Here is a 13,783-nt window from a genome sequence, read left to right as displayed (position 1 = left end):
TGAAAATTGTAAATTTCTAAAAAGTTAATTTAAAATATTTTTCTTATTTTTTTTCATTTGTTAATGAGATTTTCTTGTCGACTGAAACTTGAAATCATAAAGATTCCTTACAAACCTTATCCTTTACAATATTTTACATTCAGCCTCTGAGAGCAAGATGGCAAAAAAAAAAAAAAAAAAAAAAATTGTGAAACAGTTTTTGGCATATTCTCAATATGTCTGAAAAATCTGCAATTTGCACCACTGCAGTGAATTTTAATTATGATGATAATATAATATACCAGGATTTACTAAACTTTTTGAACTACAAACAAAATTTTTGAATTATGGAAACATATGCACAATTTTTTTTTTTTTTATATTGCCACTAATCTACTCAGGCTGAATAATGGTTTTGCCAGTCCCATACATATTTGCACTACAGTGCTGCATGACTTGTAGTGAATCCAAAGTTCCCATATTGTTGTTGGACCTCAAATTTGTGGGATAAAATTCCAGTCCTGATCAGCGGTTTTCAGTGAGTTTCTATGGAAGCAACAGATACATCGTGGAGAAAGTTGTGCTATCACTATTTCATTATTCATATAATTTAATGCCTATTTATTCCATATAAAAGTTACTGAAGGGTATGAGATTATCTAATCATAACTAGTTTAGAAGTGGGAATCTCCCACTTTTCAACTAGGCTTGGGGAAGACTGATTAGGGTTCTGACCCAATGTCCACTTTGTTTCTTCACATTCTTGTTAACCTGTTAGTTCTGAACAAATTGGCTCTAAATTATAAACTGAAACCTTTTCATTATGGTAGAATAAAAAACAAGCAAGGCACTCGCCAGCTGGTATGTCATCCAGGACAATAAGGTTCCACAGAGCGTGTCAAGACAAAGTGCTAAAACAATTACCACGATATATACCATAAATTTTTGCACCTTAAATGGCAAATAAGTGGAATTAGCAAAATTAGGATATTGGTATAGCAGTACATTACAAAAGAGAAAGGGTTGAATTTAGAATGCTGCAGCTAAACAATGGTTATAAATTAATATATTCTCAAAGTAAAATACAGTTAAAAGTGTAGCAATAGCTTTTGTAACAAGTTTGGATGAAAGTTGAATTGGCAGGGAAGCATTATCCTATAGAATTTAGGTCAATATTTCAGATGGAAAGTTAGATGATGAAATTTGTCTGTGTAACAAAGCCCAGTTTAAGATAAAAAAAAATAATAATAATAATATATAAATAAATAATAATAATAATAAATGAGGGAAATAGAAGATTCCTTTAATATCTTATAAAAATAAAGAGAAACTGATGACAAAGAAAGAATAGTATTGGCTTGAGATTTAAAAAGCAGGGTACGAAATGGCAGTTACATCAGTAAAAATTTGGAAAGAAAGCTAAACCTAATAATAATAATAATGGTGGTAAAAGGCTACTAGAATTTGTGCAATTTAAGCACAAATTCTCATGTATTTGTAGGTATGCACTCAATTTAAGGGGTTGGGGAGAGAAGAAAAGAATGGAACTGGAAGGTGTTGTAATTCTGTATATAACACTCTTTAATAAAGATGGAAAATTAAACGTGGAAATAAGTAACACAGCAGGTATAGGAAGCCAATTAAACAAATTCATTTGAAACAAAAGAAATATTAGTCAAAAACAAAATTAATTTTTCTATAACAGTTTTCAAGCCTATAATTCATCTCATTTAACTTTTGGTCCCCTTTAGCAGAAAGCAGTTTTACATTGTGATGGGATTTGTAGGCAATTGAAATGACAAAAAGATTCAGCATTAAAGTCTGAATTTTGAATATATGAAATACTTAAAATTGTTCTGAAGAAAACTTGGTTGATTACATCATTTGTATTTTATTTAAAAATGACACTGTTACAAGAAAATATCCTGACTAGATGACTGAGTTGAGACCACCCTTCCTCAAAGAATAAATTTAATTAAAAATGACATTTTAAATACAAAGAATGGTAGAGGAAATTTTTTAAATTTGTTAAATTAAGCTATATGAACTTTTAAATGCACAGGAAGGTACTTCAAAATTGTTGAAAGCTTCTAAATGGGGAACATCTGGTGGATAGACAGAATGCCATGTTGATGTGGCAATACAGTTGCCAAATAGCAACTTCTGGAATGTCTGAAGTTAGATGATAAGGACTTGATGTAGCTGAGAGCTGGAAAAGAAAGTCAACGGTAAAACTGGCTTATATTAGCTTATATTGGGATCAAGAGCTGAAGGAATTAGGACAGCATGGAGGAAAATAATGAATGAAGGACTGATAGTACAAAGGATGTACTGTCATAATGACCTGCACACCCTGTGGATATAACAGATTTGAGTGGTGATAATAATAATTCTGCTATTTAGTATCCTCTTTTTCACAAAGAAATCTGTGCATTTCTTACATACAGCGGTTTCAGGGGTCACTAAAACCACTAAAGACTGATGTCAAAAAATGACAATCTACTTTTATCAAACTGGGTGAAATTGTGAAAATAAAACAGAAAAGAAAAACTGGCAAATGTAGCAGAGTACCGTGCAACAGAAACTGAGATATCAACATGTAATTAATGAGATAAAATAACTGTCGAAAAGTGGTACTTACAATCCATGCTCCATCAAAAGGCATGATTTTGTGAAAGTCTGATATCTGTTTTGTCCAGTACTTCACACTAGTAGGGTTTGTAAAATCAGGAAATACAGTACTCTTGGGATTCCATACCTACATAAATAAATATATATATATATATATATATATATATATATATATAAAAAATAAATACTTTCCTTTCAATAAATTTTAATTTTTATAATCAAAATGCATACACACTAAGTGGAATATTTATTAGAGGCATCACCCCTTGCAAAGAAATCTAACATACCACTACACACTAGTATCACGTAGTGGTAAGATGATGTATTTGTTATCATCTTATGGCTGTGTCCCATAAGCCATAAGAGTTGTGGCATGTGGGACACAGCCACAACTCTTATGGCTTAAACAACTGTTAGATGTGTTATAAACATCTAACAGTTGTTTATAATATATATGTGATGGTGAAAGGCATATATTCCAAACAATTGTGAAGGAAGAATAATAATAGGGGCCTGAACTGAAAAGCCAATGTTAAAACAACTCCAGATGCTGAGACATGCTTATGACCAACAGAATGGTTGGTACTTATGAAAATGAGTATTGTCACCTGAAGGGAAACACAGGCTACTCAGTACTGCATTTATAAGTACAAAATAGGCCCTGCTGGCAAAGCATACTATGTGGACTGGTTTGTTGGCTGACTATTTTTTTTTCTTTTTTTATGGGGGGGGGGAGAAACATGGTAAACGTTGATCATAGATCACCTACTCCATATATTATACTAATTCATATGATCTTTATTGCTATCCAAATACACAAGCTGAATATTGTGCAACCTAGGCTACAATAGCAGAAGAGAGTAGTACCCTACTTCACACTACTATTACATGCATATTGCAGAAAGAAATGCTTGTAGCAAACCAAATATCAGAACTGAACAGCACAGTACAGAAAGTATTAGTATTATTAGTAGTAAATGATAAATCATCACCCAAAAAAAAATTTCCCACATTGCTTGTCCATCTCCTCTAATAGTTTGCCTAGTTCTTCCTTGAATTTATTCAAACTACCCAGTTCCACAACAACAGATGGAAGTTTGTTCCAACCATCCATTGGCGGAAAGCAAACTTCTGCATGTCTGTCCTGCACCCATCCTTCTTCAGTTTGAAATTATGCCCCTTCATGTGTGTGGCCTGAGCAAGAGGAAGAATGCCATTAGCACTGGGCTTGCTCAATCCAATCACCTTGCAGTGCCTAGTGTGCAATTTTCAAAACTGAAGCCTTTCTTGGTAAGAACACCCTTTTGCTCCCCTCACCAACCTTGTTACACTTCTCTGCTCCCATTCCAGGAGATCAACATCTTCCTAACATGAGGCCTTCAGACCTGTATGCAGTATTCAAGATACAGCCCAACCTGGAATAATTTCTTGTACAATGGAATAATCGCATCCATATCCCTGCTATCAAAGTTCCTGTGTATCACTAACAAAACCCCATGAACTGTCCTGGCAGCCCATCTGTACTGCTCAGAGAACTTCATATCTGACTAAAAAATAACCCCCAAGTTTTTTTAATTTTCCACTACCCTGAGTGTACTATATCACACAGTTGGTGCTGCTACACTTAGGGTGGCAGAAAATAAATCTGGGATTACTACTACCCATATGAAAAGATCATCCTGTGAAATAAATCTCTGCTTATTGAAGGCTTGAAGTGGTGAAACCCATGTTTAGTCTCTAGAGCAAAGTTTCCGGCATCCCCCTGCCCCCATACTTCTTCTTCAACCCATGCACGATACTAAGTACTATAGGTTTTGATACCTTTCATGTTTGGGGTTTTCAAAAAAAAATAATAATAATAAATAAATAATTTTAGTTCTATGGCATCATAGAGATGCATAATTTCCTGACAAAAATGTAAGGGTGGAATATGTCTAAACACTGTTACAGACTGTATACTCACCCTGTCAACTCTATTCCCCTGATGATAGCTACTGCCAGCATAATAATGTTGCTTTACCATGATAGTGGTTTCAAGAGCAGGAAATATCTCTCCCAACCTTCCTGGGCTGCAGAATCACTGAATCTCAACCCCACAGAGTATCCACTAAATGAGATCAAAAAGGTCATTAGCATATAAACCCACTTCCATCCATCCATTGGCACCTCCGTAGCCAGGTGGGCAGGAGCAGCAGTGCATAGCACACGCTTCTTGATTAGACCGGGGTTCGAGACCGTGCCCACCAAATACGGAGGATGCAGAAAGGTCAGGGAATGACTACCACATATCCCCGGAGCAATATGGACTTAGTTGCTAATGTTCCTAAAAACCAAACAACAACAACAACAACAATCCATCCACTATATAAAAAAGTGAGGAACATTATTCAGTCTGCATAACTAAATATAGGAAACATTACTATCATTTCATGGAATCACTCCTAAGATAACCTGCTATTTGTACAGGAGGAATTTCTAACAAATTGTACAATAAGTGAATATAATTATGCTGTAAACTTAAACATATCCTTCACATATTAGTGGTTTCTCACTCATATAATTCAAAATAAAAGAAATCTGTTAATCAGAAACTATTTGCTACTATATACTGTGTGTATATATATATATATATATATACTAAAGATTAATGGGAGAGGAAAGTGTATGAAAAAGGAATTATGAACAAAGGCAACTGAGAGTCAGAAAGGACCTAATGACCATAGTAGCATAATAAGTAAGTAAATAAAAAAAATACTCTTATAGGTTGTTGTAGAGGTAAGAGAAGTAAGTAAATGAGGGCTGTGGAGAAAAGAGAAGTACATAAAAAATGAGAAAGAAGAAAGAAAAGAACGGGTAAAAAAATAAAATAATAATAGTACATATATAAGGAAATAAGTCAATATTATATTACACAAAATATATACATAATTATATTGTTATATATCACACACCCAATTCTGGTGCCGTTTTCAAGTGTCAACCACCAAAATTTACAGGCATTTGGAATGAATGGAGGGGTGAAATTGGAGGGGTTTTTTTTGCTGATGCTGCATCTTATGCCTCTACTAATGCTAATGCTAAAATTGCCTTACAGGACGACAATATAGTGTCGTCTGTTTCTAACATAAAGTACATGCCGTGGTAACATATAATTACATCAAAATATAGCATTAGGGAGAAAAAGCAGCATGTGTATCCTCTATGCATGAAAGATGTTTTATTTTATGTGAAAACATCCTTGATTTGGACGAGGTTAAAGAGGTGTCTGTTTCTACTGCAAAATCCTCAGGTAACTGATTTGAGCTCAATTCTTCTGGATCAAAATCTTCAGGAAGTCCTTAAATATAATTCTGTGATGTTGACAGTCCAGCTTCTTGATGAGAAGTTGATGTAGAAGGTTGATGTTGATCAAAATCTTGAGAAGCAGATTTTATTAAACTCTGCATTTCTTTTATTCTCTATGTTTTTGAACTCATTCTTTTGTCGACCTGGGAGGCTTCTTCAGTGGCTTTGAAGCTTTTATTCTTGCAAGAGTAAGCTTTTACTCTTGATTTTACTCAGCTGGAGTTTTAGCCATCTTTGAAATACTCTTATAGGTTGTTAACTAAGTTAGATTTGGTATTTTTACAATTCAACAGTTAACAAAATCCATTTGTAAAATAGTACGATGTCATAACCATAAACTACTGCAAAAAGTGATTGGTGTTTGTTGAAGTGATTGTTTTATTGTTGAAGTGATTGTTTTATTGTTGCGTTCTTAAATCAAAAACCTTTTAAATTTTTAAATGGCTTAATCAACAGCTAGAATCAAAGTTTGTTTTTGTAATGTTTATGCTCATAGTAATAGTGGCATGTGATGCAAAAAAGCAAGTGTATGAGCTTTTGTAGCATCAGCCAAAAAACAAAAAAAAAAAAAAAAAAAATCCACACAACCATTCCCTCTAAATGTTTGTCCAGTTCCTCTCTGAATTTATTTAACCTATCAACTTCCACAATGACAGATGGAAATTTGTTCCAGCAATTAACAATCCACTGGCTAAAGGCAAATTGCCACACATCTATTCTACAATTGTCTTTCCTCAATTTGAATTTATGCCCCCTTAGGTTCGTAACCTGAACAAGTGGAAGAATCCCATCACAATTCAGCATGCTCAACCCATTCAAGGCCTTATACACCTCAATCAGATCACCTTGCTGGTGCCTAGTCTCCAGAAGCTGCAATTTGCAGAACTTAAGTCTCTCTTGGTAAGAGGATCCCTTCATTCTCCTTACCAATCTCGTTGCCCTTCTTTGTACACGCTCAAGCAAATCTACATTCTTCCTAAAATGAGGCCTCCAGACCTGTACAGTAACTCCATTATTTTACCCAGAACAGAAGTTAAACTAACTGGTCTGTAATTACTCGTGTCACCCTTCAATCCCCCTTTGTGAATTGGGGATACATCTGGACATCTCCAGTCCATGGGGACCTCCCCTGAGTCCAAGGATGCTCTCATAGTTATGACTAAAGGTTTGCTTAGTTCCTTTGCTGCCTCATTTAATATAACTAGACAGATCCCATCTACCCCAGGTGCATTGGGATCATGCCCGCTACTTAGTTATGCAACTTAGAAGGTTCATTTTGATCAAAATCTTGAGAAGTAGATTTCATTAAACTCTGTATTTTTTTTTTCGTTTTCAATGTTTTTTAACTTGTTCTTTTGTCAATGTGGGAGGTTTCTTCGGTGGCGTTGAAGCATTTAATATTAATACCTGCTACTTACTCTACCAAACCAATGTTCATGACTGAATTAGAGTCATTTAGGAAGTGACATCTTTTGCATCATTTCAATCTTAGTATGAATGATGTAATGTTTTATTCTCACACCCGCTACTTCCTCTACCAAATCTAAGTTAGTAACTGAGTTAGCATTGTTAGCACCATTTAGGAAGTGACGTCATGTGCATCATTTCTGAAAGAAAATTTCATTACAATTGCAAGGTTTTGCTACATTTGTTTTCGCTTCAGTCCGAAAATGTAGTCAGTGCCGCCAAAGATGTTTTTGCATAAAAAAAAAATAATAAATACTTGAAATAAAGTATAATTAAAGCTCTGTGAGGGGGGATATATAGACAGCCGGCATGTAATTTAAGTTTGACATGATAGAGGACCCTAAAATAATTATATGAAACTAAAGCTAAAATGAAAAAGAACAAAGGTAATTGTTGAGAGTAGACAAAGGCTAATGGTGGAAATGTATATAAAACTATTTATATTATAGGCAAAAGTATAGCATTAAGCTAACTGGAAGTGAAAGGTAGGTAATTAGGATTGACTGTACAATTATCTACGGGTAATTGTATAGTCTGACATGAAGTTTTCTTAGCAGGGTAAACACGCTGCTAAAACCAGGGTTCTGTCAGTGACATACAGGAATTTTGCAGGAAGGACAAGGAGGTGATTATCCCATTGTAAAGGCAGTGGTTAGGCTGCAGCTTGAATAATGCATACAGGTCCGAAAGCCTCTTTTTAAGAAGGATGTGGATCTGCTGGAATGGGTGCGGAGAAGAGCAACAAGATTAGTTAGGAATGGAAAAAGGTACTCTTACCAAGAAAGACTTTGATTCTATAAATTGCAGCACTTGAAAATTAGGCACTTGCAAGGAGACAGGAGACCTGATTGAAGTGTTTACTGCTCTAAATCAGTGGTTCCCAAATTTGAGTTACTGCCCCCTTGGTTCCATAAATCCACCCCTAATGCCCTCCAGTCCTAACTTATAAAAATATTTTTCAATTTTTCAGAGTGGTAGACTGCATGGCCCAATGAGGAAGATAATAAAAAAATATAATTCAAAACAGTAATGATTATGTGCACATTTATTTCAAATCCAATAAAAGTTTTATTTTATTTAATTCAACATACTGAAATTACTGGACAAGTGATTCTAGCTTTTCAATATCTGACAATCATTCAACAAAAGTCTTAGAACTACATTTAGTAACTAGTTCATTTTTCTGTAAATTTTTAATGCAAGGGATGGGCTTGATGATATAATACCAGTTTCTCAATGTCTGGTTTAAAGTTGCTTAGGAGTCTTAAATCACCATGTTCAGTAATCTGGAGTAGATTTCTTTGCTTGAAGATAAGTTGGATGACCACACTAAAACCACGTTCTACTAAATATGAAGTTGAGAATGCAATTAGTAGCTTCTTAACCACTATCCATAGTGCAGGATAGTGATCAGAAATTTTCTTCTGTAACCAAAACTCTTGATAAGATTTCTTAAACTCAATATCATTTCATAACTCAATTAGTTCTTCCTCTAATACTCCAACTTCCTCAATATCTAAAAATGGATTCATCACCTAATCTGGAATTTCTATCAAAAGAAGATCCTTAAATTGTTCAGACATATCTTTATGCAGCATATCCAAATAATCACAAAAGACTTGCAGATCACATAATTCTGTATCCCACCAATCTTTTCTAGCTCAGACAGAGAGGGAAACTTATATAGCTTGCGACTGCCTATATTGCGCTTGAATAAAGTTAACTTTGAAATAAAAGTGGATACTATAGATTTGGCGTTAATAAAGTTGATATCATTTCCTTGCAACTGTAAATTCATTTCACTGAATTTTGCAAATAGTCTGGATAAATATGCAATGCCGCACCTGATACCTTTAAGTTTATCACTGAGAAAAGCATCTTTCTCTTTAAAAAACTCCACAATAGAGTCAAAAAGGTTATAAAAGTGTCTTAAGCTTGCCTTTTGATAGCCAACAAACTTCAATATGAAGCAACAAACGTTGAAAATCTTCATCATTCTCAACACATAGCTCCCGAAATAGTCTGTCGCTGAGAGCATGGACTCTGATTTTATTAACACCAGTAATGATAGTGAGTAATGACTCATGAAGGCAATCACTAGGGTTTTTTGCAACCACATGTTGGCAATGAATGGCACAGTGAATGGTAAAGACATTTGGTACAACTTTCTTCAAGTATGCAACACAACCATGGTTGCAACCAGTCATTGATGGCACTCCATCCGTCACAAGAGCAAGTATGTTAGCAAATGGAACAAAGGAACAAAGGGGTGCTCTTACAAAGAAAGGCTTAAGTTTTGCAAATTACAGTGTCTGCAGACTAGGCACCAGCGAGGTGATCTGATAGAGGTGTATAAAAGTCTTGAATGGTTTGAGCATGCTCAATGCTGATGGGATTCTTCCTCTTGCTCAGAATAATCACCTGAGAGGGCATAAATTCAAATTGAGGAAAGACAGATGTAGGACAGACGTGCGGAAATTTGCCTTTAGCCAGCGAGTGGTTGGTTGGTGGAACAGACTTCCATCCCTTTTCGTGGAAGTTGATAGCCTAAATAAGTTTAAGGCTCAGCTGGACAGGTATTTTGAACGAACAGAGGGGTGAAGTGGAAGTGGTTATTTTTTATTTATTTTTTTTTTATTTATTTATTTTTTTTTTTTTTTTTGGCTGATACTGCATAAGCTTGCTTTCTTGCATCAAATGCCTCTACTAATGCTAATGCTAAAAGTGGAATTTTCTTGTCTTTACAGAACTGCTCAACAACATGAAATACTGACTCACCTTTAGTATCTGTTTCTAACTACCTTGTAAACAACAACTCTTGAACTAAACTTTCATATTTTATAAAGTGCACATATGCTACAAGCAAAGATTCATTGCTTACACAACATATCTTCCATATTCTCAGCCATTTCATCTATGCATCTCTGAACTGAATTATTACTTAGACTCTAAGCAGCAATTCAGTTCACAGATGCAGAAGCATGAGTGAGCTTGTGCATTCTATTTACTTATGTACAAAATGCAAATATTCATTTCATTTTTTAAGAGGGAAATACATTTATGGTTTGCATGTTTCCTTATTTATATAATTGTCACAGTAAAATATTTCTTTTTATTTCTAGTTATTTTATTGTCACTGTTTTTCATTAAATATGCTGATCCTTGGAGTATAAACAAAAGTAAAAAAATCTTTTACGATTGAAAAAAAAAATGCCATAGAGATCATTGTTCCTAAGGACGATAGTTCCTGAAAACACTGTACTCAGGCGAGAGTGTATGACTTTCACTTAAAATTTGAGAAAGAAATCTTGTCAGTTCTGCACACCATTCATGTGACATCCTGTGTAATTACTTAACAAATATGCACAAATGTTCGTGTTATGCACTAATCTGAACAATAGTAAATAAAAGATCAACACACTCAGGAAGGTCTGCCCTGCCACCCCTTGCTTCTTTGTGCCCCCTCTAGGTAAACCCACTGTTGGATAGTAGGCAAACCCACTCGTAGTTGGACAGTAGAACCAATGATTACAGAAATTTCAACTTGACCACTTTGACAACTGGAGTGTTACCAGTGCTGAAGCAAAGGTGTAAAATCGGAGTATAGAGTATAAAAGGTGTAAACTAGTGAGGTTAAAATGAATATACAGCAGTATAGGTATGTATGCATGCATATGCACATGTGTTTTCGTATATACAGTGGAAGCTGTTAGAAGGCCATATTCCAACATAAATATTTGTTTTAATAAAGTGTTAATTATAGTTAAAAAGATCGCAGTTACTTCTTTAGTGTCACTGAAAAAAAAAAAAAAAAAAAAAACACTTTCCTATGCAGGTTATGACAAGTATGTATTTAAACTAGATTTAACTACCTGTTTTCTTAAACACTGGTTCGGTTTCATTAAATAGCGAGATTAAATGTACTATGCTTTACCATTGTGACTAAATCAAATCACTTGGTGCATTAATTACCATTGTATAGTGCAATGGCTTAATATTTTTAGCCATTCAATAATCCTTTGTTAAAAATTAAGTTAACCATATTTAGTGCCTTCTGTTTAATTTCCTTCACTGCATAAAACTATATCAAACATTCCATTTAACCAATATATCTAAATTTAGATTTGATCTATTGGCCTTTCCTTTGTCAGCTAATAATCCCAATTTCCTGTCATGTTGAATAATATCTTTTTATCCTTTGGACAACTTATGGCTAATACTTAGCTATCTTGATAATTACTCTTGTAAAACTGAATGTTCTTATGTATCTTTTTTTCCTCTCTCTTCACTACCAGTTACTACTCTGGTGCCCCATAACAGTCAGTAGCAGTCAGTCAGGCTTTCTGAAATAAAGGCAAGTAGCATTTATTTACAAATTAACAAATAACAGGTAAGTTTCACATTAATTCTTCTTGCTGCATTTTCCTCTTTATAATCAGACAGAATTCGATGCTAAAGATTAACATAACTCATATGCTTCCTTTCTGATATTAGATATCAAGTATAGAGGCAAAATGTATCATGAGAATTAATTATTTCAACAAATAAATACATAGAAAATTAATTCTTGCATCATTTGGTAACAAATGATGCAAGAAGTGCCAAAATTGTAAAACTATAATGCCAATTGATTCTCAAAGAAATATAACTTATTTGCTTTACTGCAAAACTTTACTATATAAAAACAGCTACAATGATTTCAGTAGAGAAAATGCAGTAGGATAATCCAATATCTGTCATTAGCATACAGTTTAGTAAGAATGAGATTGAAAGATATAAATTTTCTGATCTAAATTTAAGTGGATAAGTCTTGAACCTGAACCCATTTCAATGCAGGAATATTGCTACATATTTTGTTTTGCTTCTATCTTTATTTCAAGGAGAGGTATAAGCAATATGTCAACTGTCTTTATAACACTGGATGTCTGCTGTTAGTAAGTCAATTAAGAAACACTAAGCAAAACATAACTCCCAATAAAGGAGATTTTTTCCCCTGAATCCCCACATGTACACAAGACAATGTAAACAGATTCAGACATCTGGTACTCAGATGACACTAGAGAGGCGTACACGTGTTTTGAGGGATATTTGGATCACTTTGTTTGTTTCCATCAACCAACTTCAAACATGCATGCGAGCAAGCGAGCGCACACGCCCACACACCCCTGTCCAAATGATAATTATGGATGAAGCAGAAAAAGACTGCTTGAAGTACAGCACTATCACCATTGATTTGCGGCTAGCATGACAGTTAATTTGCAGTCAGTATAGAGTCATGCCAATGGCAGTGGCAGAACAAAGATATTATTAGACTCGGGAAGGCTAAACACATTATTAGACAGGTGTTTGTATTTCAGTGATAGCCAAGATTATAAATATCTATTTATTTACAAATAAAATGTAAAATTATTAATAAAAAGTATGAAAATATCAATAGCTTACTTTACCAATAAACAACTGTCCTGTTATATTTTCGACAAAATATCAATAATAACTTACTTTACCAATAAACAACTGTCCTGTTATATTTTTGACAAAGATATCCATTTTAACACCATCTTCAAAAGGAGGGTAAGTACCAGGAGTTTCACCGCTACTGATTCCTGGATCCTAGAAATAAAATTTTCAGAAATCAGGATCTTCACTATAAGTGAAAGAAGTGGTGTGTGCTGACACATTTTCTAACGTAGCTTGCAAAAATGTACTATTTAATTTTTGATACTTCAAAGAGAACTTAAAATAAGTTATTACAAATAGTGACTTTTTAAAAAATTATACTGGTACTCCCCCATCACATGCATATCTGTGAGGACTGAGTTATTTGCATGTACAGAAGTTGAATTCAGGGAACTGAATATAGGAAAATTTATCAGTATTAACAATACTGATAAATCTCATTGCCAGAAAGAAGTAAAAAAAAAAAAGGTAAACTGCAGCCATTATCAACCCACTGCAGGATAGAAGCCTCCTCAACAATTCATGTTGTGGGAAATGCCATGCTGGTCCAGTGCGGGTTGACAGATCGACCAATATTTAGCAGTCAGGGGCATGAACCCCAGTCTACTCAAGGAGCGTGTACTACTGCACTCCCGTTCCTGACCATTTGGCTATGGAGGCCAGAAAGAAGTATGCTTATCTAATTTCAATTTGAACTTTGCCAAATTGCACCTAGCAGCAACCCCCTCCTCTTCCCAACCAGTCCAGACCAAGATGTACCTCAGAGTAGACTCATTCATGACTACTCTGTCCTTCAGCTAGTCCCTGATCCACCTGAGGGTCTTAGATGGATCAGGGACTCAATTATATAAAATAATCTCTTTTAGAACAAAAGAGATTATTTTATAGAATTTGGATGTGTTCT

General features: G+C 34.5%; 1 protein-coding gene across 3 annotated transcripts in view; it reads right to left on the bottom strand.

Annotated features, from left to right (window-relative positions):
- Nucleotides 1–13,783, bottom strand: part of LOC150076736 (lysosomal alpha-glucosidase-like) — a 238,790-nt gene that overhangs the window by 157,285 nt on the left and 67,722 nt on the right. For all 3 annotated transcript variants that reach the window (XM_090386832.1, XM_090386831.1, XM_090386833.1), the window contains exons 7-8: nt 12,922–13,032; nt 2,621–2,737 (exon numbers count right to left, since the gene is read on the bottom strand). In XM_090386832.1, the coding sequence (XP_090242958.1) occupies nt 2,621–2,737; nt 12,922–13,032 (228 nt within the window). The remainder of the gene's footprint in view (nt 1–2,620; nt 2,738–12,921; nt 13,033–13,783) is intronic.

Source organism: Mastigoproctus giganteus, chromosome 12 (genome assembly GCF_048544385.1).
Source record: "Mastigoproctus giganteus isolate SK-2022 chromosome 12, ASM4854438v1, whole genome shotgun sequence".
Lineage (NCBI taxonomy): Eukaryota > Metazoa > Arthropoda > Arachnida > Uropygi > Thelyphonidae > Mastigoproctus > Mastigoproctus giganteus.
Note: the sequence above shows the minus strand (reverse complement) of the source record. Positions and strands in the feature narration are given on the sequence as shown.